The sequence below is a fragment of the Triturus cristatus genome, chromosome 2_1 (assembly GCF_964204655.1).
Source record: "Triturus cristatus chromosome 2_1, aTriCri1.1, whole genome shotgun sequence".
Classification (NCBI taxonomy): Eukaryota; Metazoa; Chordata; class Amphibia; order Caudata; family Salamandridae; genus Triturus; species Triturus cristatus.
In genome coordinates this window covers 34,232,753-34,259,513 of record NC_140581.1, presented here as the reverse complement: position 1 = coordinate 34,259,513, position 26,761 = coordinate 34,232,753, and the positions used below count along the sequence as shown (strand labels likewise).

The following is a 26,761-nucleotide window of genomic DNA, read 5'->3' as shown; positions in this document are numbered from 1 at the left end:
ACATTCGAACTGGAGGAAAATCAGTTACCTTCCTGGCCTCTAAACATTGGAACTCCCTGCCAGAGGAGCTTCGAAAATGCTCTAACTTCACGCGCTTCAGAAAACTCCTGAAGACGGAATTATTCAAGATCTGAGCTACGGAAAGCTATGTCAGTCTGCTCTGTTCTCTATGTTAGCGCGGAGATGCCCCTGTGGGGGTGATTCCTGCGCTTTATAAATTCCCTACATACATACATACATACATGTAGTATACATTTACACGCAGAAGAAGAACACGTTGCGGTGGAAACCATACAAACCTGACCAGCTTTTGTGAAAATAAAAGTACAGATATCATAAAAGTGACAGATGTGGTTTATAATTTAATAACTTAATTTAGCAGGTGTATCAAAAGATACAATATAGAAACAAAAAATAGGTTATAAATATATTTATTTGTAAATAGGAAGACAAATAAAATGAGATAAACGCAGACATAGAGAAACACAAAGTACAGACAATGTAACTTGCGTGCAGAGTGAACTTGGGTGTTTTTCCTGTGTCGGCCCAGCTCTTCAGTAGCACCTTATCTTACAACATAAAAGAACTCACAGCAAGGTGATCAGCTATGTTCTGGTTAAAGAGCAGAGCATCCGGTTAAAAAAAGCGAAGGCTGGACTGTGCTAAAAACGCCGACTGTGTAAGAAATGTATTCCTCAATCCAGCAATGAACTATGGATGATGTATTGAAGAATGACCAAAGATTTAGATCGGGTTGGAGTCTCCGGAGTATTGAAGGTAGCCGTCCGAACGTCACAGCCCGTAGACTGCCTCCTGGGCAACGACCTTGAGAGTTCCCCGTGGGGGCAAGTGGAACGAAGAGCCCATCTCGAGATGATGGGCCTACCCGAATGGGTCTGCGCCACCACGCGCTCCATGACCGCGCGATTGCCCCTCTCCGAGGGCGGTGAGGCCCTCCCACCGAACACTGACCCCGAGAACCGGGGCACCCTGCCAGAAACGGACAACCCTCCCTCGGAAGGAGAAGAAGACACTAACCCGGGAGAAGGGCCGGAACCTTCCGCCCCTGAGGCGCTGACGGAGCTCGGAGAACTGCCCGAGATGGCCCAGTGGCGCTGTGAGGGAGGTCCCTCCCGTGAAGAGTTCTGCCAGGAACAGGCCACCTGCCCTTCCCTCGTGGGACTCCGACAACAAGCAGAAGCACAGACCGCCGGTGACCGGACCGGAACCCACTGGGTCTATTGGGACAATGGCCTCCTATACAGTGAACAAAAGTCAGCCGAGCTAGGCGCAGCCCGAGTACTGGTAGTACCCCTGCGCTTCCGAAGCCTCCTCCTGGGCCTGGCCCACGATGTACCCTTGGCAGGACACTTAGGCCAAGACAAGACATATCAGCGATTAGTTACCCACTTCTATTGGCCCAAGATGCGAGCAAATGTAGAAGCCCACTGTAAATCCTGCCTCACGTGCCAGGGCAGTGGGAAAAGTGGCGGAAAGCGCAAGGCTCCATTACAACCCTTTCCCGTTGTGAGTACCCCGTTTGAGCGGGTCGGCATCGACATCGTGGGACCCCTGGATCCGAAGACCGCCCAGGGCCACAGATTCATCCTCGTCCTGGTGGACCATGCCACCCGCTACCCCGAGGCCATTCCCCTCCGCACCGTGACGGCTCCCGTGGTTGGCCGGGCTCTCATGGGGATCTTCTCCCGTGTCGGATTCCCTCGCGAGGTTGTGAGTGATCGCGGCACTAACTTCATATCCCGCTACATGAAGTCCCTGTGGCAGCAGTGCGGAGTAACATATAAGTTCACGACCCCCTACCACCCCCAGGGCAACGGCCTGGTGGAACGCTTCAACCGAACCCTGAAGGGGATGATCCTGGGCCTCGAGGAGCCCCTACGCCGAAGATGGGACGTCCTCCTCCCTTGCCTCCTGTTCGCGTACCGGGAAGTTCCCCAAAAGTCCCTGGGGTTCAGCCCATTCGAACTACTATACGGACACCCCGTCCGGGGGCCCCTGAGCCTGGTCAAGGAGGGCTGGGAGACAAGCCCCCGGGGGACCCCTCCTGATGTGTTCCGCTACATCCTGGCGCTCCGCAACCAGACCCGGAAGTTCCGAGAACTGGCAGAAGCTAACCTCGAGGCCAGCCAAGAAGAAATGAAGCGCTGGTATGACCAGAACGCAACTCTGGTCGAGTTCCAGCCGGGCCAGCAGGTTTGGGTCATGGCCCCGGTGAAACCCTGCGCCCTACAGGACAAATGGACTGGCCCCTTCAAGGTGATCGAGCGAAAGAGTCAGGTCACGTACCTGATCGATGTACAGTCCCCACGGAACCCCCTCCGGGTTCTCCACGTGAACCGTCTCAAGCCCCACTTTGTGAGAACGGAGTTGAGTTTGCTACTGGCCACCGATGATGGGGCGGAAGAAGACACGGAACCCCTGCCCGACCCCCTGTGCGCTAAAGAACTGGATGGTTCCGTGGAGGGAGTGAAACTGTCGACCACCCTCACTCCCCAACAGTCCGACGACTGTCGCCAGCTGCTCAGACAATTCGCAGACCTCTTCTTCCTCATCCCAAGAGTCACCGACTGGTGTGTCCACGACGTGGACACCGGCGACAGCCCACCTGTGAGACACCGAGCCTACCGGGTGCCTGACCGGGTCCGCACCTGCATCAAGACCGAAGTACAGAAGATGTTAACCCTTGGAGTGATCGAACCCTCCGATAGCCCCTGGGCCAGCCCGGTAGTCCTGGTCCCGAAAGCGGCCGCCCCAGGGGTCGCCCCCGAACTAAGATTCTGTGTGGACTACCGGGGGCTCAATGCGGTCACCCGAGCGGACGCTCATCCTATCCCCCGCGCCGACGAGCTCATCGACCGCCTTGGGGCCGCTCGTTTCCTCAGCACCTTCGACCTGACCTGCGGTTACTGGCAGATTGCGCTCACGGAGGGAGCAAAAGAATGCTCCGCCTTCTCCACACCCGATGGACACTACCGCTTCAGGGTCATGCCGTTCGGGATGAAAAATGCCCCGGCCACTTTCCAGCGGTTGGTAAACAAGGTCCTGGCCGGGTTTGAGGAGTTCAGCGCAGCGTACCTTGACGACATAGCCGTATTCAGCTCTCAATGGCACGAGCATCTCCAGCACCTCCGGCAAGTACTGCTGGCCCTGCGCCAAGCCGGCCTAACAGTGAAGGCCAGCAAATGCCAGCTCGGGCAAGGCTCCGTGGTCTACCTGGGGCATCAGGTGGGCAGCGGGCAGGTCGCCCCCCTCCAACCAAAGATCGACGCCATCAAGTCCTGGGAGCCCCCCACCACTCAGACAGAAGTCCGGGCCTTCCTGGGCCTCACAGGATACTACCGGAGGTTCATTAAAAACTATGGTAGCCTCGCAGGGCCTCTCACGGAGTTGACCTCCAAAAAAACTCCCGAAGAAGGTGCAGTGGACCCCCCCGTGCCAACAGGCGTTCGACGCCTTGAAAACCGCCATGTGCACCGCACCAGTACTCAAGGCCCCCGACTACTCCCAAGAGTTTGTGGTCCAGACCGACGCATCTGAACACGGCATCGGAGCCGTCTTCTCGCAGTTCAACGACAAAGGCATAGATCAGCCCATAGCCTTCATCAGCCGAAGGCTGCTGCCTCGCGAACAGCGTTGGAGTACCATAGAACGAGAGACCTTCGCCGTAGTCTGGGCCCTCAAGAAACTACGGCCCTACTTGTTCGGAACCCACTTCCGAGTGCAGACGGACCACCGGCCCTTGCGGTGGCTGATGCAGATGAGGGGAGAGAACCCCAAGCTATTACGATGGTCCATCTCCCTCCAAGGGATGGACTTCACTGTCGAGCATCGCCCCGGAACGGATCATGCCAATGCCGACGGCCTGTCCCGGTTCTTCCGCTTCGGCGAGGAGAACCCCCCAGTGGATGGGTAGTTCTCCACGCCTTTCAGCTGGGGGGGACGCATGTGAGACCGGCCTCACGGCGTATGCCCTCCCGATCATTCAGCCAACCTGCAACCACCCCCAAGACACGGCATCTCCGACTCCGGCCGCCCCAGCCACACAGACCCAAGGGCCGGCCAGAGCCCCCGACAGACTCGACACCCTATCACGCATGTCCGACCGAGGGAGCGGGAACCCCCGAGCCAGACCCAGAGGCGCCAGCCCAGTCACACCTCGGGTCGCTTTCCCCCGGGAGGATTCGATTGGCCACCAGGCCCCTGGGGAGCAGGCGCCTCGCCTGCCGAGCGTCTGGGGTCCCTCCCAGACCCACCTGAAAAGACCAAAGAAACGAGCGGCAGGAAATCCCGCCGAACTCCCGCAGTCTCCCAAGGCCCCTCTCTGCGAGGACTCCGGACTTCAAAGGGCAGGGGGAGTATAATAAGGGGTGCCGGAGGAACGAATGGCAGAGAAGACCTGGAACCATCGAAGCCTGCTGACGCTGTCGCGGCTCCCGAACACCGAACCACCTGGGCCTGCTGAGTGCCTCCCGGCCCCCAGCCATTGAACCATCTGAGCCCTGCTGACGAGGTCGCGGCTCCCGAATTCTGAACCACCTGGGCCTGCTGAGTGACTCGCGGCCCCCAGCCATTGAACCATCTGAGCCCTGCTGATGAGATCGCGGCTTCCGAACTCCGACTACCTGTGCCTGCTGAGTGACTCGCGGCTCTCCCCTCGAGGACAAATTGGCAAGAGATCGCCCAGAGAAACAACACCCTCCAGCTCGAGAATTGTGAGCTATCCGCAGGGTACTCCGCAGAGACACTACCACCAAAGACTGTCCCGCTACCCCCATTCCCCTACCACCGATTTGTAGACTCTTGTGCCGCTGATGTACCCCTTACGCTTTGGATCATAAAGATCCCTTGAAACCTTCGATAAAAGAACCTATCGTCCTACAAGGAATACGTGTGGTGTCACTCTGTTCGTAGTGTAAGCTCAGGGTGTGCGCGCCTGGTTCGGCCTACTTGGGAGAGGTGGGTCAAAGGGGTGGGCAAAACGTGCATTGAACCCCCCTCCGGCGAACGCCTTTCCAACACTTTCTTTTTCCGGCAACTGCCTCTTCTTATCACACTGTCTGGTCCCTCAGCAGGCGCACGGCAGCGGGGCATTGGACTGTGGCAGACTCACTTACAGTCTCTCCCCTCTGCCCAGCCATGGCTAAGAGGTGGTGTCCCCCTCTACGAGACATCGCTCACACCGAGGGTGTGGAAGTGCCTTATACGTAGGGTACCATTACTCCTCCGTGGACAACGCAAACAGCCATTGACACATACTACAGGCGGAGATCGACCCGCTCATCGCCATTGTGGTATCTTGGGCCCTAGGTCCACATGCAAGCAAATTAATGAGACACACACATAGTTGGGGTGCTGGTAACTGGACCAGGGCACATGCGCCTGGCCCCTTTTATTAGCAGGTTTCACCTGACTGGTGACGCCTGTGATGGGTGGGTGTCAGTGTGGGTGAAACACTAGAACGTGTCCAGCCGGATACTACACTGCCTTCACTCCCCCCACCCATCTCGGTTTGTATGTGATGCACTCTGCATACATGCTCCAGGTTCACAGATGAAGCGTCTACATGCATAGCTCTGGCTGCTGCATTTCACGTCAGTGGCATGCAGAGTACATCACGTACTGACGGAGGTCAACTTTAAGGTCAGCACGCCTAACGTAGCCCATTCGAACACCGACTTAGAAGGCGTAACGCAGACTAATGTGGGCTGATAATAGGGGGCGTAGCTATCAATAGTGCAGCAGGTACAGTGGCACCAGGGTTCAAAAGGGGCCACTACATCCCTATTATAGATTGGGGTTTTCATTACTAGAGCAAGGGATGGGGACCTTATGCATTGCTTTTATTAGGGTCCGTGGCCCCCTCACTCCACCGTCTAAAGGAAGGGCTGCCAGTACAGGGGCCAGACGTGCTGCTTGTAGCGCCGACCTAGCATTCCTGCCAGCTGAAGACCCGGACGGTACCTTTTACCAGTGGTTAGTGCTTTATTTTACTACTTAACCAAGAGCTGAGGGGCATTTTCTTTGCTTGACAGCACCTCCGATAGCTACAGCCCTGCACCTGCGCTCCGACCGGTCGATTCACCTTCATTCAGGCGTGGCCCCGCACACCCGCAAACTAGACTTCTTCCGCTGCAATGAAACCCAGGCCCCTGCTACACATGTTGTTCATGGTGACTGAGCTTGGGAAGCATTGACTCTCTTCAAGTGCTTGTTCTTCTTGAGAAAGGGTCCTCCTCTTCCTCCCGACACTGAGAGGAAGGGGTGTGACAGACCGGTGATGGGCATAAGCGGCATATTTCTCTGTAGCGTAATTATTTGTAGTTACCATAAAATGATCTCTGATGATGTGTAATTGTGTGAGAAGCGTAATCCAGCATCTAGCCCTATTTTCTTTGTGCAAAACGCACCGTTGCGTCTGAAATGGGCCTGAGGATAAATTTTTGCTACGAAACTAGCACTAAACGCTACAGGGCACGACCAGCAGTCACCAGCAGATGCTCGACCAGCAGTCACCAGCAGCTGATCGCTGTCAATTAGTTTGTTGTTGTTGTTGGATTTTTGTCCCAAATTACACTTTTTTTATGTTTAAATGCTTTATTTGAAGATTAACAGAGTTACAGTGATACAGTGAATCCGTAATACAAGGAAAAAAATACCAAATTCCTAGAAACAAGAGTTGTAACAATAAAATAGCAAAGTACAAAAACAGAAGAGAAAGCTATTTTACAACTTTTTGGGAAAGTAAGAGAGAGGGGAGGGGGGAGGAAGGGAGGGGAGAAGGAAAGAAGGAAGGGGAAAAGAAAAAGGGGAAATCTCTAAAACATATTCAAGTCAATAAACCTTAATAGCAATTGAGATGAATAAATGAGTGCATGTTACAAAGAAATGTGTGAGATAATACAGCAATACAATATGTACATTAAGTCCATAATATATAAAAAATCAAAAAACAGAGAAACCATTTAAGGAGGTTTAACATTTTCAGCAGTTGAACGACAAGTTTGTGATAACATTAAACTATCTAAATAAGTCATAAGAGGTAAGCAAAAGAGATCTCTATTAAGCATTGGTTTGCAGGAGGAGGCAAAAGCAATATCAAGTCGATGAAAGTGACAGAGACTATTCCACCAATATTGGACAGAGAGTTTAGTGAGCGTTTTCCAATTAAGTGTAATATGCTGGAAAGCTAAAGCAAGCATAAGATCAAAGAGACCATGTGTGTGGGGGGAAAGATCTAAAGAGTCAGAAAGACTACCAGAAAAAAGGATAGGGATAGAATATGGAGTAGAAATATTAAATATACGAGAAATATAGAACCAGATTTTCTTCCAAAAAATAGAGACCGGGGAACAAAGAAAAAGAAGATGAATGATATCAGCATTAGAGTAACCACAAGACCAGCAATTAGTATCAGCAGAAAGAGAAAAACGAGCCAAGGAAATAGGAGTAAGATAAAGCTTGTGATAAAGAAAGAACATTGATTGAGTGAGAGATGCAGAACGAGAAATTTTAAGGGAGGGGGACCAAAGTTGATCCCAAAAAGGAATATTCCACTCACATCCCAGGTCAGATTCCCACGAGAGTTCCAATTTAGTCTTAGCGCGTTCTGGATTAGGAGCTGAAAAATATTTATAGATAAGAGAAGCCTTGAGCAGCAAAAGAAGGATTTGCAAAAGAGAATTAGAGGCTACAGGGGAGAGGAAGAAGGAAGCGAATAGAAAGTTTCAAGGATGATCGTCATTAGAATAGAAACTTTCTGTAGGAAGGAGCGGGGACAGTGAAAAGTAAATTGAAATTGGGGAAAGGAGTGAGTAGATATTCCATCAAAAATATGTTTAACCCAAATTATACCCTTCAATCTCCAAGCCTTCCAGAAGATGGATCTGTTATTGAGAGTAATAAGGGAGTAACGCCAAATAGATGATTCTAAAAAAGCTTCTCTGGACATGGGTTTTGGAGAGATAAGAGGTTTTAATAAAGAACAAGTATGTTTAAACAAAGGGAGGGAAGTATAAGAGGTTTTTGCAGAGAAAGTGAGAACTTCTTTAAAAGAAAAAGGCAATAAAAAGACGTGTACAATGGAGAGCCAAAGGGGAGTGAAGGAGAGGATTCAGAAAGGAGCCCTTTTGAGGCTTGGCGAAGACTAAATGATTTGTGATAAAAACGGAAATCATGGAAATTGACACCTCCAGTGGATTTTGGTCTACGTAAAGAAGATAAAGAAATTCTTGCCTTTTCTTTTTTCCAAAGAAATTTGGAGAGACGAGAGTCGATTTGTTTAAAATGGAAAATAGGAATATGTACAGGGAGCATAGAGAGGGCATAAATCAAAATAGGGGTGATCATCATCTTGATTGAATCTAAACGGCCCCACCATGAAAGAAAAGAGGATTCCAAGAGGAAAATAATTTATCAATTCGAGAAAGGATCACAGACATATTTAATTTAATGGTAGAAGCAATGGAGTTAGAGAACCACATACCTAAGTATTTGATTTTGGAACCACTCCAAGTTAAACCGGTGGAAGAGAAGGAATGGGAAAGACAAGTTCTGGTAAGAGGGAGTATTTCTGTTTTATCCGAATTTATTTTGTAACCAGAAACCAGGGAAAAGGAAGTGAATTCATTTAATAGAAAGGGAATAGAGGATTCAGGGTCGGAGATAAAAAGTAGAATATCATCTGCATAAGCGGAAAGTTTTAGATGTTGATCGCCATAAGAGAAGCCGGAGATAGAATTATTATTACGAATTGAGGATAAGAAGGGTTCAAGAGCAAGAACAAAAAGAAGGGGGGAGAGAGGACAACCTTGACGAACCCCTCACTGAAGGGGAAAATAAGATGAGATGGAACTGTTGATTAGTACCGATGCTCTAGGGGCAGAATATAACAAAGAGATCAATGAAATTAATTTAGGGCCAAAGCCGTGCCATTTAAGAGCCGCAAATAAAAAGGACCAATCCACTCTATCGAGAGCCATTTCAGCGTCAACAGAGATAGCTGCTAAAGATGTGGAGAAGTAGGGAATCTTATTTAAAACATTAAAAAAGAGGCGAGAGTTATCTGAAGTCAATCTACCTTTAACGAAGCCACATTGCTCCTTACCGACCAAGTGTGGCATAAGGGGATCTAAAAGTAGTGCAAGTGTATAGGCAAAAAGTTTATAATCTACATTAACCAGAGAAATCGGTCGATAATTCTTGCAGAACATTGGATCTCGTCCTTCTTTGTGAATCAAGCAAATGGTGGCTTCTTGAAAGGTGCCTTCTGTTTTCCCAGAGAGATAGAAAAAATGAAAGAGATTTAAAAGTTTGGGAGGCAATAAACTAGAGAAATGTAAATAAAATTCAACAGAGAACCCATCTCGTCCCGGAGTTTTCCCTTTTTTTAAATCTTACTGCGGAGGATATTTCAGTTAGGGATAAATCAGTTTAAAGATCTGTTAAGTTAAGGTGGAAAGTAGAAGTTGATAGAAGCTTATCAAGATAGGATTGAATGAGGGAACTAGAGGGAGGGGATTCAGGGGTATAAAGATCCATATAGAACTTTTTAAATGTGTCAAGAATATCTTGATCCTTGTGTAGAAGGGAACCATCTGGAGAGTATATAGAATCAATCAGGGTGCGGTCTTTGTGGGCTTTTAAATAGTTCGCTAAAGGTTTCCCCACCTTATTCCGACCTCCATAATAGTGAGCACTACTTTTTAGAACAATAGAAGAAGCATTATCAGTGGAAGTTTTGTTAAATGTTAATTTGGCACGTATCAAGGCTGGAAGCACAGAATTTGTTGATGATATATAAAATTTATGTTCCAAGGATTTGATGTGTGCTAGGGTAGCTTTATGTTGTTGAAGGAAACGTTTTTTTTTTAAACAAAGTCTATAATAAAACCTCTTGCAGTGGCTTTAAAAGAATCCCATAAGATGTGGGGGGAAGAAGAGGTAGCACTGTTTAACTAAAAAAATTTATTGGCAAAGGTGACAAAGGAGGAAGAAAAAATAGGGTCAAGAAGAAGAGAATTATTAAAACGCCAACGGGAGGACCTGGGAAACGGTCCAAGTAGATCAAGATCGGTTTTAATTGGAGCATGGTCAGAGATAACAATAGGTTCAATAGAGGAGGATAACAGGTTTTGAGACAAAGATTAAGAAAGGAAAATATAATCTAAACGAGAGAGGGAATTGTGGGGAGGGGAGACAAAAGAGAAATCAAGAGTGTCAGGGTGAGACAGTCACCAAAGATCAACAAGATGAGATTGGGATATAGTGTTAAGAAAATGTTTATGTGCTTTATGAGGAGCGAAACGAACTTGAGATTGGCGGTCAATAAAGGGGTCAACAACTTGGTTACAATCACCTCCTAATATATAATATTCATCTCTAAATTGAATACATTTCTGTGTAATTAGAGGCCAACAAGAAGAATCTGGATGTGTAGGTCCATAAACATTAAAAACTGTTAAAGAAATGTTATTTATTAACAACTTAGCCAATAACCATCTCCCTTCAGTATCAATTTCTTGTGATATAATTTTGCAATTTAGTTTTTTGTGACATAAAATTAGAACACCATTTTTCTTATTCGAAGTGGGAGAACATAAAACTGAACCCACCCAACTACGTTTTAATTTCAAAGCTTCAGATTCTGTAAGATGGGTCTCTTGTAAAAGGACCAAATCAGGGTTATAAGAGTCAAGATGCAACAGTATTCTCTGTCTCTTGATAGGGTTAATAAAAACCTTTCACATTCCATGAGATAACTCTGAATTCAAATCATCAAAAACACATAAAGAACAAAAGATGCAATAATGAAGGAGTGAAGTAAACAATACATACATAGGGAGAGACAGGAATAGAAAAACCAGTAGAAAACAGGGGGAGAGAAGATCAGTGAGATAGAAGAGGAAATATAAAAGAGAAAGGGAGAAGGAGGGAAGGGAAGAAGGAATAAGAACAAAAGGAGACAGTACATGTTAAACGACGACTGTAATACGTACCTTAAGAAACAAGAAGGATTGAGAGGTGGCAAGGGACACTAAAGACAGCACACCCAACAAGGGGTGACAGCGCACACCAGGGAATCCAAAAACAAGTAGAAATAAGAGCGGGAACAAGGAACACGAATGAGGATTGGAGAAATATATTAAAACCTATAAGAGGGGGGGAGGAGCTTAGCGCGTGATCAAGATGGCCGCGTGAGCCTAGAGCTCCCGAGACCCTCGCTCCCTCCGGCAGCTATCCTGTCTACTATCCTGCTTTCGACGCCCGGAATATTGGAGGGGAGCCGTTGCTGAGGCGAGAGCCGCTGTCCGGATCGAAATCGCCCACCGGAGACCGAAGTTGTACTGCCTGGAAGTTTGTGGCCTACTCCCCGAAAGGTGCCCGGGACTTGCGTTGGCACAGTGCCCGTGCACTAATTGAACAACAGCGGCCGTGCGAGGGGCGAGTCGTCGGAAGGAAGGTGTTTTCACTTTCACTTTCGCTTTCCTGTCTCCACCGCGCCCGGGCTTGGGCGTGAGTAGTGCCAGTCACTGGTTGCATGGTTGTCTACTCTGTGTGGGCAAGGAGATTGTCTCCGCGGCAGATTGCGATGTCGAGCAAATCGGACGCCGAAAAACAGAAGCCCAAGAGTACCAGGCGGGGAGGCTACACCCAGACTAACAACATGGACCGCTATGCCCACCAGAAGGGGTCTCCGGGCGGATCGGGCCAGGCACTGGAGGCCTTGAAGGACGTGTCGCCCCCCTCCGCGGAACCAACCCTGCAAGATATCATGGGGGCCATTGAAGGGATGAAGTCCTCTATCGGGCAACAATTTGAGACCCTGGCACATAAAGTGGACGCCATATCGATCGACGTCAATCTGATTCGGGCAGACCTGGGGAAAACTAATGAGCGGGTTCAGTCCTTGGACCTCAAGACTGCCGGCCTCCTGGGCGACGTCTCCGGCCTTCAGCTGGAAGTCCGTACCCTGCGGACTGCAAATGATCACTTTGCCCGACGGTTGGAAGAGTTCGAAGGCCGTGCAAGGCGCAATAACGTGCGCATTATTGGGGTCCCGGAAAATTCGGAGGAGCAGTCGGTGGACCTGTTTGTGGAGGACCTGGTGGTGAACCATCTGGCGCCCAAAGGCCTCAGTAAGTTCTTTACTGTCGAGCGGGCCCACAGAGTCCCTGGCGGGAGGCCCAGGGTGGGGGCCCCTCCGAGGCCGATTGTCGCCAGGATCTTTAACTTCAGGGACCGAGATGCCATTCTGCAAGCATCGCGGGTGTCCGGCCCGATGCCATTCCAGAACACTACCGTAAGTTTCTATCCGGACTTTACCCAGATGGTGCAGAAGCAACGACAAGGCTTCCTGGCGGTCAAGAGAAGGCTACGAGAGATGGGACTGAAATACGCCATGCTCTTCCCGGCCAGGTTGCGTGTGGTGTTCGAAGAGCGGACTTTCTTTTTTGAATCCCCGGACATGGTTGGAGATTGGCTGGACACATTGCCCCAAGGACGGACTGGCGTGGAACGCTCCGGTGGAGCAGACGGTGGTGGGGATGAACAATGAGCCAGGACTTAAGTACTAGAACTCCGGTTCCCCCGGGAGGGTGATAGTCCGGGGGGTAGCGGGGGCATTATGGGAGCTTTTTCCTCCTCTGGGGTTCTTTTTGTAGATTAGTCTTTGTATGGGGCGACAGGCACACTGCAAGTTGGGGGGCATTTTAGAGCTTACGCAGGGGTGCAGGGTGGGGGGTGGATGCTTATGCAAGGCGTAAAGATGCAAGCTTCTGTGACTCGAGTGCGGTTCCACGCGGGGGGTGGTGGTCTCCTTACATGTTGGGATGGGGGTAGGGGCCTAAAAATACTCAGTTGGAATGTAAATGGCTTGGGGGATCGTATTAAGCGTGGGATTGTCCTGCAATTTCTGAAGCGCTGTACCCCTGATATTGTCTTATTGCAAGAGACGCACTTGATTGGTAACACGTGCTATGCACTCAACAGGAAAGGCTACAAATTTGTCGCACACTCCGGGTTTTCCTCGGGTTCTAGAGGGGCGGGAATACTTGTCAGGTCCTCTCTGCCATTCGAGGTCGACTCCACTACTGTTGATGATAGGGGACGCTTTGCAGCAGTAGCGGGGAGGTGGGAGGGCAGGACGCTGGTCCTGGTGTCGGTTTATGTCCCTCCTGCACTGCAGCCTTCTACACTTGCGGACTTAGAGAGAGGACATTGTTGGATCTCCCAGAGGGAATGTTGGTGGTGGGTGGCGACTTCAAGGCGGTTGGCTCCGGATTGCTTGATAGACACCCGCCAAGGAGTTCGGGGGGGGCTCAGAAGTGGCTTCCGGATTTTGTAGATACCCTTGGTCTGGTTGATTGTTGGAGACTGTTGCATCCCACACAGCGACAATACACTTTCCATTCAGGGGCGCATGGCAGTCTCTCCAGAATTGATTATGTGCTTACCCTAGCTGCACACGCCTCCTTTGTCTCTGAGGCCAGGCACATGGCACGGGGTATCTCTGACCATTCGCCGGTGTGGATCTGTATGGATGTTGGTAGAGGAGTGGGGGGTAGGGTGGCCCCAATTAACCCGTGGTATTTCAGGGACCCTACGACTCGCAGTGCGGTGCTGAAGGCGGTCGATCGTTATTTCCAGGAAAATCTCGGCTCGGTCACGTCGGCGGTGTCTTTGTGGGAAGCGTTCAAAACAGTGCTTAGGGGTGAGGCCCTCTCCTTGATAGCAGCGGCCAAGCGTCGGAGAGACGCGGAGGTCGCCCAGATTGAGGCGGAGATCGCGGATCTAGAGCTGGCTCTGGAGGGGGAGGTCACGGCGGTGGCGCTGCACAATTTGAGCCTTAAGCAATCGGAGTACAAGGCCCTTGTGACGGACGCGGCCAAAGCCTTGAGTAGGGAACAGCGGAGCCGTCTGTACGACGTCGGGGACAAGGCCGGGAAATTAATCGCGTGGCTGGATAAAAAGGAGCGGGTCAATCGTGTTGTGCCAAACCTCGTGACAGAGGATGGCGTCGTGGTCACGGAGCCGGATGGCATAGTCCAGTGCTTTGCGGATTACTTCCACACGGTCTATACCTCCGTGTCGGACAGGCCAGTGGGGGATTCGTGTGAACTCCTGCGCGATCTTGCTTTGCCTTGCCTCTCCGACATAGACAGGGACGATCTTGATGGCGATATCACAGTCAACGAAATCGCGGGGGCTATCCGTTCATTGCGTCCGGGCAAGGCCTCGGGCCCGAATGGCCTGCCAATTGAGTTCTACAAACTCCGGCCGGATAAGATCGCTCCGCATTTGCGAGCTATGTTTGTGGAGGCGCGGGAGACGGGCTGCCTCCCGCTCGACCAGCGCCTGGCAACAATCGTGGTCATTCATAAAGATGGCAAGCCCAGGAACAGGTGCAGCTCATATAGGCCGATCTCGCTCCTTAATGCCGAGCCGAAGATCCTCGCCAAAATCCTCGCTAACCGTCTGGTCAGGGTGATCGGTGATCTGATCCACCCTGACCAATCTGGTTTCATCCCGCATCGTAACACCACGTTGAACCTTAGGCGCATCCACGGAGTGATCGCAAGGGTGGGGACGATGCGGGAGCCGGCCATTGTGGCAGCGCTCGACGCAACGATGGCTTTCGATACGGTAGAGTGGGCATATCTGTGGGCTGCGCTTGCGAAATTCGGCTTCGGACCCGGATTTGTGGGCTGGGTGAGACTATTATACGAAGGACCTGTCGCTAAAGTCGCAGTCAACGGTAGGGCGTCCCGTCCCTTCGACCTGGGGAGGGGTACCAGGCAGGGCTGCCCTCTGTCGCCGCTGTTGTTCGCTCTTGCTCTTGAGCCGCTGGCGGCCTGGATACGATGGCACCCAGATGTGAGGGGGATTCGATGGTCACCTGACCACGAAGACCGCATCTCCCTTTATGCAGATGATATTCTGCTCTATCTCACTTCACCCCGGAAGTCCCTCATAGTTGTCTGCGACATTTTGACTTCCTTTGGGAGGAATTCGGGACTAACCATTAACTGGGGTAAGTCATATCTGTATGCCCTGTGTGGAGACGTCCCGGTTCCCCCGCGGAATTGCCCGATCCAGATCGCCCGGGAGGGTTTCATGTATCTTGGGATTTATATCTCTGCCGACCCAACGGCACGGTATGAGAGGAACCTGCTCCCTCCGTTGGCGCGCCTGCGGCGGGACGTGGCGGGCTGGCGGCGGCTGCCGCTTTCCCTCCTTGGCCGTGCTGTGCTATTCAAAATGATGTCTCTTCCCCGTTTTCTCTATGCCCTGCAGAACACCCAGGAGCTGGTTCCGGCCAGCTACTTTCGGGAGGTTGAGAGCCTACAGCACACGCTGCTGTGGGACGGCCGTCCGCGTATAGCGATAGCAAAACTAACTCTCCCTTGGTACGATGGGGGTATCGCGCTTCCCGACATCAGAAGATACTATTGGGCCTCCCAACTGAGCGCGATCAATCATGGAGTCTACGGCCCGGCGCTTAGCCCTGGCTTTGCTATGGACCGGTGGTTGCTGCGTGGGGGTGGCTACTATAGAGCACTTTACTCGAGGCCCCCGGCTGGGTCCCTCACGGGGCCGACCGGGGTGGCGGTGCACGTGTGGAAGACAGTCACGAACTCACTGGGCTGGAAGGATAGGCTCACCCTCGCCACTCCGTTGTATGACTCCGACGTGCTGGGGAAACTTTGGCACTCTAAGGGATTCGAGAAATGGGATCTGATTGGCATCTCCAGGGTGGGGGACATGCTGACCAAGGGGCGGATTAAGTCGTTTGACGAGCTGCGGAAGGAATATGCGCTGGAGGGCACGGAATACTTCCGGTATGCGCAGGTGCGCCATGCGCTGCGGTCGGTCCTCGTTGAGGGGGAAAAGGTGCCTGAGTCCTCTCCATTGGAGGACCGGATCCTGGACGGCCATATGCCGGAGAGCACAATCTCCCTAATCTACAAAAAGCTTGTGAACGTTCGGACCGACCTCCTCCTGGGGGTGCGGGATCAGTGGACTAGGGACGGCCTTGAGCTGGACGATGAGGATTGGCAGTACGCGTCTCCTCTCCTAAGGAGGTCGCAATCCCCGCCAGGCTACGGCTGGTCCAGCTTAAGATACTGCATAGAGTTTATGTCACTGGGCCCCGGCTGGTCCATATGGGTTTTTCCGAGGATGGGCTGTGTAAGAAGGGCTGCGGGATGGTGGGCACCTTTCTACATATTATATGGGAGTGCGGTGTGATTGCGGAGTTATGGAAGCGGATTCACGTTGTGATGCAGGAGGTCACGGGTATTGTACTGCATCCAGAGGCGCGGCGCTGTCTTTTGAATGTGTGGGGTCCTACAGATTATGACGCTGCGCAGACTCAATGGGTGACCCTAGGCAATATGGTGGCTAAGCGAGATATAGCACGACTGTGGGGCTCTCATAGCCCGCCCACCCTGGATGCATGGAAGGACAACATGGACTGGAGCATGTTTCGGGAGAAAATGGTGTATAGTGCGCGGGGGAGGCCTAAGAAATGGCATAAGGTATGGGGGGGTTGGAACCAGTATAGGGTGGGCATATGTCTGCCTCCTGCCACTGAACCACCAGACGAGCAACTTTCCCCCTAGCCTCACTTCCAACCCAGGTCTTTCTGATGCACCTCCGTTAGAATGTTAGCGCCTCTGCTTCTCCCTCATCCTCTCGATCGGTGGCTTTGATCTGATGTTGGAAATGGGGCCGCCCCCTCGTTGGGAACTGACACGAACTTATGATGTATACTGCCTTGCTTGTTGTGTTCATTCTAGATAGTTTTCAAAAATTGAAACCTTTGTCTTTATCCTGCATAAGAGCTATGGATGACTTCATGTGTCGATTGATGAGCTGCCGAACCTCCGGGATGTCGGCTGAATAGCTGTGTGTCTGACTTATACGAATAAAGGTTTTTAAAAAAAAAAAAAGAAAGAAAAAAAACCTATAAGAGGAGTAGAGAAGAATAAAATAAACATAAGATAAGACAGACACAGGGATGCACATTCCAAATGACAGGAAGCTTGAGATTACTAAAAAACATGTAGAAAAAATAACCTGTAAAGGAAGCAATGAGTTAATTAAAATTGAAACTAGAGAAGACAATAGAGATCAAAAATTAAAAAATAAAACAATACTTTAGCAAGATAATACAAACAGAGGTAAAATAGAGAAATCAAGAGCCAGACGAGGAGGAAGACGTCTCCATTGTCGCAGTAGAATGAGATTAAATGAATCTGAGTAAGTCAAAAGTGGAAGTCTTGTTGAGAAAGGTGACTTTGAAGATACATGGATGGAATAAACCATATCTTGCACCTAAGGAACGGAGAGGAGGACAAAGACCAGAAACTCTTTATGACGTTTAGCAATCAATGAAGAGACATCTTGGGAGATGAATACCTTAGTTCCATGCCAGGAGAGATTCTTTTTGGCTTTGGCTGCATTGAGAACCAGCAGAAGGTCAGTGAATTGCAAAAATAAAATGATTATGCCACGGGGCTTAGAGGGCGCAGATGAGGAAGAAAGACGAGGACCCAATCTATGAGCACGTTGTATATTCAATTTGGTGGAGGGAGGGAGGTCCAAAAACAGAGGCAAAAAAGACGCAAAGAATGTGATAGGGTCCTCTCCTTCAAGCCCCTCAGGAAGATCGTAAATGCGCAAATTATTGCGACGATTTCTATTTTCCAAGTCTTCGGACTCTCTTTTTAGCTGTGAAACCTCTGATTCCAACAAGGATAACTTGGTAGATAAGACTTGAACTTCGTCAAATTGACGTTCCACTGACGTAATACGAGATTCCATGGCAGACCATTTATCATCTAACATTTGTAAACGAGAGTTGGTTTCCTCGATGAATGGGTGATGGGCAGGTAGTTCATCCCATACCATATCTAAAGAGACCGGGGAGGCAGACTTAGGGGGTGACGGAGGATCATGTTTAAGTCTCTTGCCGGTCATGGAGGGTAGCGACCCTTTAGACGCCATGGTGTTAATAGTTCCTGTGAAATCAAGGCAGTCCCCGTCTGATGCCAGTTGATATAAACAAGAGAATATATTGAATGTAGAGGTATTGGTTCCAGAGATGGCAGGAGTATTTACTGTAAACTTGGAATGGTGTAAGAGACGCCTGCTCCTACCCATGAAGTATTTCAGAAGGTGTTAAAAAGAAGAAGAGCGCGACACACAAACTGCAGGTGAAGATGATTCAAAAAAGGAAAAAAAGTTTCTCCGAAAATAGCGACCTCCCAAGGACGCACAAGTATCAGGGAGAGAGTAACTCTAAAAATATGTTAGAAATGTTCAATACAATGAGACAGAGGGCGTCATGAGAAGATTTGTAAGGAGAAAATCGGCAGGAGTAACCAAAAAGGCGGTCGCCAACCGCAATGAAAATCACCTCAATAAATGCCTCATTACTCCAAGCCAACAGAAGCTGCAAACAGTAGCCTGAGTTCTCCAAAGCAGAAATCCAGAATGGCAGCGAGGATACAGCGAGGCAAGGGTAAATGGAGAGTCAATAAGGCGTGAAGAGAAGGTGAGGGGAAATACGGCAAAAAAACGAGACAAAATGACGGCCGCAAACAGCATCGCGCATCACCTGCATATTCCTCTGTAATTAGAGCTTCCACAAACGAGCAAAGCGCAGCATTCAGGAGACCGGTGCTCTTGTTGCAGAAAGACGCGCTGGAGCCGCTTCAGGGCATAAACAAAGCCCGGTGAAGTACGGAGATGCGGCGTCAGGCAGCCATCTTGGTCGCGGTGCGCGTGACTCCCATCGTCCCAAATTACTCTTAATTACACAAGCTGGCATAATCGTGTAATTTCAAAAAAATTCACATCACAAGAGTAATTCATAATTACTGTTATGACTCCAATTCCTCCGGTGTAATCAAAAGTTCTCCCAGGCCTAGATGGCACCCGCCATCCCCACTCCACCTGCACAGGAGAGGCAGGGCCTGTGCTGCTCCTAGACTGGCACAGTAGAGCCTGTCTAAATGAAGTATAACGAATGCACTGGCTGGCAGGCCGACAAGGTGAACTGGCTTGTCTCACGGTGAATAAGCTTTGAAAAGCCGGCCTGCTTTCTTCTCAAAGAGATGTCAAGGATCCCAGGCCCAAGGGTGAGCACACCATCCAGTCCAGATTTGTATTTGCACTCTGTGACTTGTAATCTTGGCTTTCTAATGGTCTGAACAGGACCACAATTCCCACAATGTAAACAAAGTAATAAAGTCGAAGAGTTACTCGGGCATGGAAATGGGAAACTCGAGAACACTCTGGTCTGGTGGGGGTGGGATGCAGAACTCGAGGTGGTCCAGCTGGTCACGAGCCTCAGTCCTTCAAGCCTCAAAAGAGGAGTGAAAAGACCTCAATGCACTCAAAGAAGCAATAAGGAAGGGAAGGTCACTCCGTGAAGGCAGCTTCCCTGAGCTTGGTGTCTCCAACAGGACAATGGAAATGTGCCAGCAAAGGCCAGAAACACACAAACACAAACCACCAACCCCTGGCATGTGGGCAACTTGAAAAATCGGAGGAAAGGGGAGGTTCATGCAGGCACAGGGTGCAGAGTTTGGGCCCCATGCTGGCCTGCAGAGGAGTGCCACAGGAAAGGAGTTCATATGTGCCAAATGATAGTGGGTGGAGAGTAATCCCCTACAATAAAGGGTTCACCAGTAGGAGGTCTTCAGTGACCCTATGGGGAGCATCATTAGTGAGACTGCACCCTCTGCAGATCTGGGGCTTGTTTCAAGGTGTTCTACATGCAGACCCCTTCCAAGGTATCCCTTGGGTTTGAGATGACGTTTTCCACGAGGTGCCAGTTGGACCTTAGCAGTGACAGAGTAATGGCCCCGTGGGTCGTAATGGAAGGACGAAAATCGGCCCACCAGGCCCTGGTTTATTAGTAGGAAAAGCTAGCTATATTTGGAGCTCATTGCGCCCATCACACCTCTGGGCCTGGTGCCACTGCACCTGCTGTTCCATTGGTAGCTGAGGCCCTGTACATGCCCAGAGTGAGGGGTGGGAGCAAGGTCTCGGCCATCCATCATTCAGCACCAGACTGCATCTTTCCTGTAAATCAGGCCTGTGGCACAAAGCCAGCATATAGTTCAAAAACAGGAGCCAGGCAGAAATCTGTAGAAGCGGGACACACAACTTCAATCACCCTTGCATCAAGGTGAAGCTTGTGAACTTGGGGCACCAGGACCCTCATCCGGTCACGCATTTCATCGGCAGAGGGAGGCACACAAAGGGGCGGGGAAGGAAAGAGAAGCAAGAGGGCGACTGCTGTAGGCGAAGGCTACTTCCGGTGCTGACCGGGTAAACCAAACTCCCCAATTCTAGTCTTTTCTTCTGCCCTTATCTGGCCAAGTGCCTTTCATGGGCAGAATACAGCGGGCAGAGCTGGCCTTCCGACAGAGGGCGCCTTGGGGACGAGCCTGCCCACCTGATTCAGCCCTCACACACGGAGGAGCTATGCTCTGTGTGGGCTGCCTCGCCTGGGCCCAGGCACCGGTGTGCCCAGATATGCGAGAGATGCGGTCACCCAGCATGACCGTGCTAGTAACCCTGCTAATGGAAGAGACCGGCCCACTGAGAGCCCAGGTCACAGGATGCAGACATCAATGTTTCGTCCTCTCGGAGCGGTAGCCCCAGCTTTTTATGCCCGTGTTTCACCCCGACAGGGTTGACCTCAGTCTCACTCACTGTGAGGAGTGATTATTGAATGGTTCTATATTAGGGTATTTCAGCATGCCAGTCTGTTCCTGCAAGTGGTTGATATCAGTCTCTCCCTCACTATGAGGGGTGATTACTGCATGGTTCTCTATTGGGGTATTTCAGCCTACCCATCCCTGTTAGTGGTGATGTCAGTGTTTCACCCCGACAGGGTTAATGTCAGTCTCTCCCTCATTTTGAGGGGTGATTATTACATGGTGCTTAATTGGGTATTTCAGCATGCCTGTCCCTGCTGGAGGTGATGTCAGTGTCTCACTCACCTTGAAGAGTGATCATTGTATGGTTCTCTATTAGGGTATTTCAGCAGGGTTGATGTCAGTGTCTCGCTCACTGTGAGAAGTGATTACTGTATGGCTCTTTATTAGGGTATTTCAGCATGCCTGTCCCTGTTAGAGGTGAGTTCAGTGTCCCCTTTCTTCGCTAGAAGTTGTGTTCATACTCCTTACTAGGGGGAGTACATGGCTGTCTTCATTCATCGGATGGAAAGTCTTGGTGGGTTTCACTTTATCTGACTGTTTTGCCTGGTAGAGAAGGTTTCAGTTACAAAACATTAACTTTTGCTTTTTACAACGCCCAGAAACGGAATTTAAGCGCTATAAAAAATAAATTATTAATATGACCTCCGGATGACTACGCCATTTCTTCCCCTCTGATGGCTGATTTTAAGGTATTACTGAACATACACTACAAGGGGGATGGGAGGTGGAGGCGACCCCACAAGGCATGAGGGGCTGCTGATGGTCAGCAGTCCAGACAACCTCTCAGCGTCTTCATCCCGCAGTTTCTGGTGGTGAAAGTACTGAATGGAAAGACAAGTCCATTGTGGCCAGAGCTTGTTTGTTGACTCCTTACCATAGAGAATGTCATTCATCCTTGTATATCTTACAGGACAAAAGCCTTCGGGTGCCATTGGGCGGAAGTGCCCCAAAGAGCTGAATGTGGCCCCGGCAGAGTGCTGCTGGACCACTGTGAGGCATGGAGCAGTGAGGCTGCGCATGGAAGAGACCGGACCGGCCTCAGAGCCTCCGGTCACCATTCACCAGAGGTTATGGGATTCAGCCCAGCGGTTTGGGGACCTCCCAGCGATGGCCGTGAAGAGAGACGGGCAGTGGAAAACGACCACCTATCGCCAGTACTACCAGGCCTGCCGGGCAGCAGCCAAGAGCTTCCTGAAGGTAGGTCCTGGCGACTCCAGCAGGTCTTAAGGGGCGGGGAACTGAGGGAGGAAGATGGTTGTTCCTAATTAAACAGTGGCAGAAAAATAGGACCGTCATGATAGTCAATGCTTAGAACTGTCAAATCTTACAATTGCTTGCACTCTTCTACATCTTGAGTGTTGGACAGGCCTCACAGACGACTTGCTCCCTCCCCGCTCGACAGGGCCCGGACTCCGGCCCACCTGGCATAACCCCGCGACAAGCACCTGTACTCCGTCTCCCGACGGACCCTTTGCCCTCGGACCCTTACTCATCACGGGGTCCAGCCCCACCGGCTTCCCCGGCCGGGTCAAGCCGCCATCTTGGGCCCTGCACCACGCGGCCGCCTGGCCTCCCCTCGACCCTAACCCCGGGCCTGGCCGGCCCCGACATCCCGGCACCACCATCCACCCAGGAGGTGAGCGGACCACTTGGCAGGTCAATGGGAGAACGAAGTGTCAAGGGCTCCCCCGCCAGGTGCCGATCGCCCCCAGCTCCCCCAGGCACTGGCTCCACCCCCTGCTGGGTGTCTGGACACTTTCATCCCGGACCCTCCGACCTCCAAGTGCGAGGGTCCGGACATCAAAGGGCACCAGCCCTATAACTGAGGCAGCTCCGGAGCAGGAAGGGAGTTGTATCCTGGAGTCGAGAGACACCGAGTGAACTCAACCTTGACGGTCTACTGGCGCTGCCATAGCCCGCTCTTGTGAACCATCGTCCTGCCTGCTGGCGCTGCCGCGGCCTTCTGCAACATTCATCTTCCTGGGACCTGCTGGCGCTGCCGCGGCCCGTCGTAACGACCATCCTCACCGGGACCTGCTGGCGCTGCCGCGGACCGTATATCTTCCGGGGACCTGCTGGCGCTGCCGCGGCCCGTTGTAACGACCATCCTCACCGGGACCTGCTGGCGCTGCCGCGGACCGTATATCTTCCGGGGACCTGCTGGCGCTGCCGCGGCCCGTTGTATCGACCATCCACACCGGGACCTGCTGGCGCTGCCGCGGCCCGTACCACCAAGCTCGAGGATTGTGAGCTCATCATCATCTCATCCGAACTACCTGATTGGTAAATAGACTGTCCCGCTACCCCCTTCCCTACCTTGCGAGACTATAATCGAGGGGACCCCTGAGTCCAGACCTCCTTGTACCATTCCACCGTACCTTAAATAAGTGCTTATAAAGAACACTGAACCTTATCCTTGTGTGGCATCTGTCTGTGGGGGGGAAGTTACTTATCTGTACGATCGCTGGAGACGGCTCTCCCCGGAGACCTCTCCTCCTGACCCCGGCCGACCCTCCCGGTCCGTCTACCTTTTCTAACATTGGTGGCCAGCGGCGCGATCCGAATCAACGCGTAATCGTACAGAGAGTAGCTCACCCCACGACAAAGCACGATGTCGACCAAAGATAGCAGCTCCACCGAGAAGTTCCAAATGGAGAAATTAGAAGAATACAACCACCGCGAACTGAGACAATTTTGCATAGAACTTGGCATTGCTACCACCGGCCTGAGTACCAAGGATGATCTAAAGCGCGCTCTTGAGTCATGGACAGAAACTGGGGTCGCAGGACCCTCCGACCAAAACAGCGTCGCACCAGACCAAAACAGCATCACGCCAGAGGGGAACGCCACGGCTCCCGAGGAGCGGGGAACGGGCCTCTCGCAGGAGGAGATACGAGAAAGAGACAGAGTCAGATTACACGAATTAGAGATGGCACGACTCAAGATGGATGGGGAACTCAAGTTAGCTGAACAGAAACTCAACCTCGAGCATATGCGGCTTCGAGAGGAACGAGAGGAAAAGCAGAGACAGAGAGAGCTGGAAGAGAAAAAAATAACGCTCGAGCACGAGCGCCAACTGGCGGAAATAGAACTGCGCAAACAGAATAAGGAACTGGGGGTGCCTGAGCGACCACACACCCCGGGGCCAATTGAGAAAAAAGTTCACATCCCCAAGGATGTGGTCCGCGAGTATGTCCGAGAAGACGACATACAACAGTGGTTTAAAGCCTATGAGATCGCAATGACCTCCCACCGGATCGACCGGAGTGATTGGGGAGCCGGACTTTGGGGGAGATTTATCAACGAGGGTCGCGATGCCCTGCTACAGCTCCCCGATCACCAAATGTCGTCCTACGACCACATGAAGGCTGCCCTCCTCACCCGCTACGGCCTCACGCCCGAGATGTACCGCCAGAGGTTCAGAGATTGCACCCGGATCCCAGGTACAACTTGGGTAGAGTACGTGAACTATTTCAGCCGGGCCTTCGAGGGTTGGATCAAGGGAAGTCAGGTCACCACCTACGAACAACTCTTCAACCTTATGGTATGGGAGCACCTGTCAAACAACTGTTTCGTCGAGCTCAGGCAGCACCTACTCGACAGTAAGCTGACTGACCCCCGGCAGCTCGCCGCAGAAGCTGACCGATGGGAAAGCACCCGAGTGGGCCGGAGGGGGCCACACGAACAGAACAGAAACAACCAAGGCCAGCACCGTCCTCGGGGAGGAGGAGGGGGCCAGGGGCGAGGGAGAGACGCCTTGCCCGCAACACCCGTGGCCAGCACCCCGGCTCCGGCCGGCCGGGGCAACCCCCCGTTGCGGCCTGGGTACCGAGCCAACGTCACGTGCCACCGGTGCCAGCGACTAGGCCACTACGCCAATGATCCGAACTGCCCGCTAAACCAAACACCCAAGCCCCGCCAGGTAGCTGCCGCTGCCCTAGGGGAAGAGCAATCATCGGAGGGACCCGAAGAGTATGAGCCGGCCCAGCAAGGGTGAGAACCGGCCGCCATGGTCCTGGCATGCTTAGGGGGAAGAGACATGGTTCCGCGGGCCCCCCTACCCGCCAACACCAGAAAATACGGTCAGTGGGTGACCATTAATGGACAGAGAGCCGAGGCCTTGCGTGACACCGGCGCCAGCGTGACGGCCGTCCGCTGTCACCTGGTGAAGCCCGAGCAGATCCTACCGAACATTCTCCGCCCCGTCCGCTCGGCAGACAACTCTGAGAGCATGTGTAAGATGGCCTGCGTCCCGTTTGAATGGGGAGGGGTCTCCGGCCTACTGAAGGTGACGGTCCGGGACGATGCCCCCGTGGACTGCCTCCTGGGGAATGACCTCGAGAGTTCCCCGTGGGCCACCGTCGAGAGAAGAGAGCACTTGGGGATGCTGGGCCTCCCGGACTGGGCCTGCATAACCATCCGATCCATGGCCGCCTGTGCCGCCCCCCGATCAGAAGAAACCGAATGGCCAGCACCTCCGCCCCCGGTGGCCCCTGTAGGGGACAACGGCGAGTCCGACCTACCGGACCCGACTACCGAAGAAGACGCGCCACACCAGGACCTTCCGGATCTGGCTCAGTGGCGGCAAGAAGGGGGGCCCACCCAAGAACAGTTCCGCCAGGAACAAAAGACCTGTCCCTCCCTCGAGGGACTCCGCCAACAAGCCAGCACCCAAAACGCCGGGGACACCACCGGAACCCACTGGGTCTACTGGGATAACGACCTGCTCTACAGCGAGCAAAGAATCGCCGAGCTGGGGGCCGGTCGAGTTCTGGTGGTACCGCTCCGCTTCCGAGACTTTCTGCTCAACCTGGCCCACGATGTCCCCCTGGCTGGACACCTGGGCCAGGACAAAACGTACAGTCGCCTGGTGACCCACTTTTTTTGGCCGAAAATGAGGAATGACGTCCTGAACCACTGCCGATCTTGCCCCACATGCCAAGCCAGCGGGAAGAGTGGCCGGAAGCTGAAGGCCCCTCTACAACCCTTCCCTGTGGTCACCACCCCGTTCGAGAGGGTGGGGATAGACATTGTGGGACCTCTGGACCCCCGCACGGCACAAGGACACAGGTTCATCTTGGTACTAGTGGACCATGCCACCCGCTACCCCGAGGCGGTGCCCCTACGGACAGTGACCGCTCCGGTGGTTGGCCGGGCCCTGATGGGGATCTTCTCCCGGGTAGGCTTCCCCCGAGAAGTCGTCAGCGACCGGGGTACGAATTTCATATCCAAATACATGAAGTCCCTCTGGCAACAATGCGGGGTCACCTACAGATTCACGACCCCCTATCACCCCCAAGGGAACGGACTAGTGGAGCGTTTTAACCGCACTCTCAAAGGGATGATTGGGGGATTGGAAGAGCCTCTCCGTCGCCAGTGGGATGTACTGCTCCCGTGCCTCCTCTTCGCCTACCGGGAAGTTCCCCAGAAGTCCCTCGGTTTTAGCCCCTTCGAACTCCTATACGGGCACCCTGTGCGGGGGCCCCTCAGCCTAGTCAAGGAAGGTTGGGAGATGGCCCCCCTAACGACCCCTCCAGACGTCTTCAAATACATCCTGGCCTTACGAAACCAGACCCGGCGCTTCAGGGAGATGGCCAAGGCGAACCTCGAGGCCAGCCAGGAGGACATGAAGAGGTGGTATGATCACAATGCCTCCTCCGTTGAATTCGAGCCTGGGCAGCAAGTATGGGTGATGTCCCCCACCGAACCATGTGCCCTGCAAGATAAGTGGACGGGGCCCTTCAAAGTGGTCGAGCGCAAAAGCCCCGTCACTTACCTCATCGACATGGGGTCCTCCCGGAACCCCCTTCGGGTCCTCCACACCAACCGGCTCAAACCACACTTTGTGCGCTCCGAACTGAGCCTCTTGATGGCTACAGACAGTGGCACAGAAGAAGACTCCGAGCCCCTCCCGGATCTCCTGAAGACTCAGGAGAAGGACGGCTCCGTGGACGGGGTCCGGCTCTCTGACGCCCTCACTTCGGAGCAACGCCAGGACTGCCGGG

The 26,761-nt window shown here is 52.2% G+C and overlaps 1 protein-coding gene across 2 annotated transcripts in view; it reads left to right on the top strand.

Annotated features, from left to right (window-relative positions):
• Positions 1–26,761, top strand: part of LOC146863657 (long-chain-fatty-acid--CoA ligase ACSBG2-like) — a 540,015-nt gene that overhangs the window by 82,220 nt on the left and 431,034 nt on the right. For both annotated transcript variants that reach the window (XM_085627749.1, XM_085627750.1), the window contains exon 2: positions 21,667–21,953. In XM_085627749.1, the coding sequence (XP_085483875.1) occupies positions 21,667–21,953 (287 nt within the window). The remainder of the gene's footprint in view (positions 1–21,666; positions 21,954–26,761) is intronic.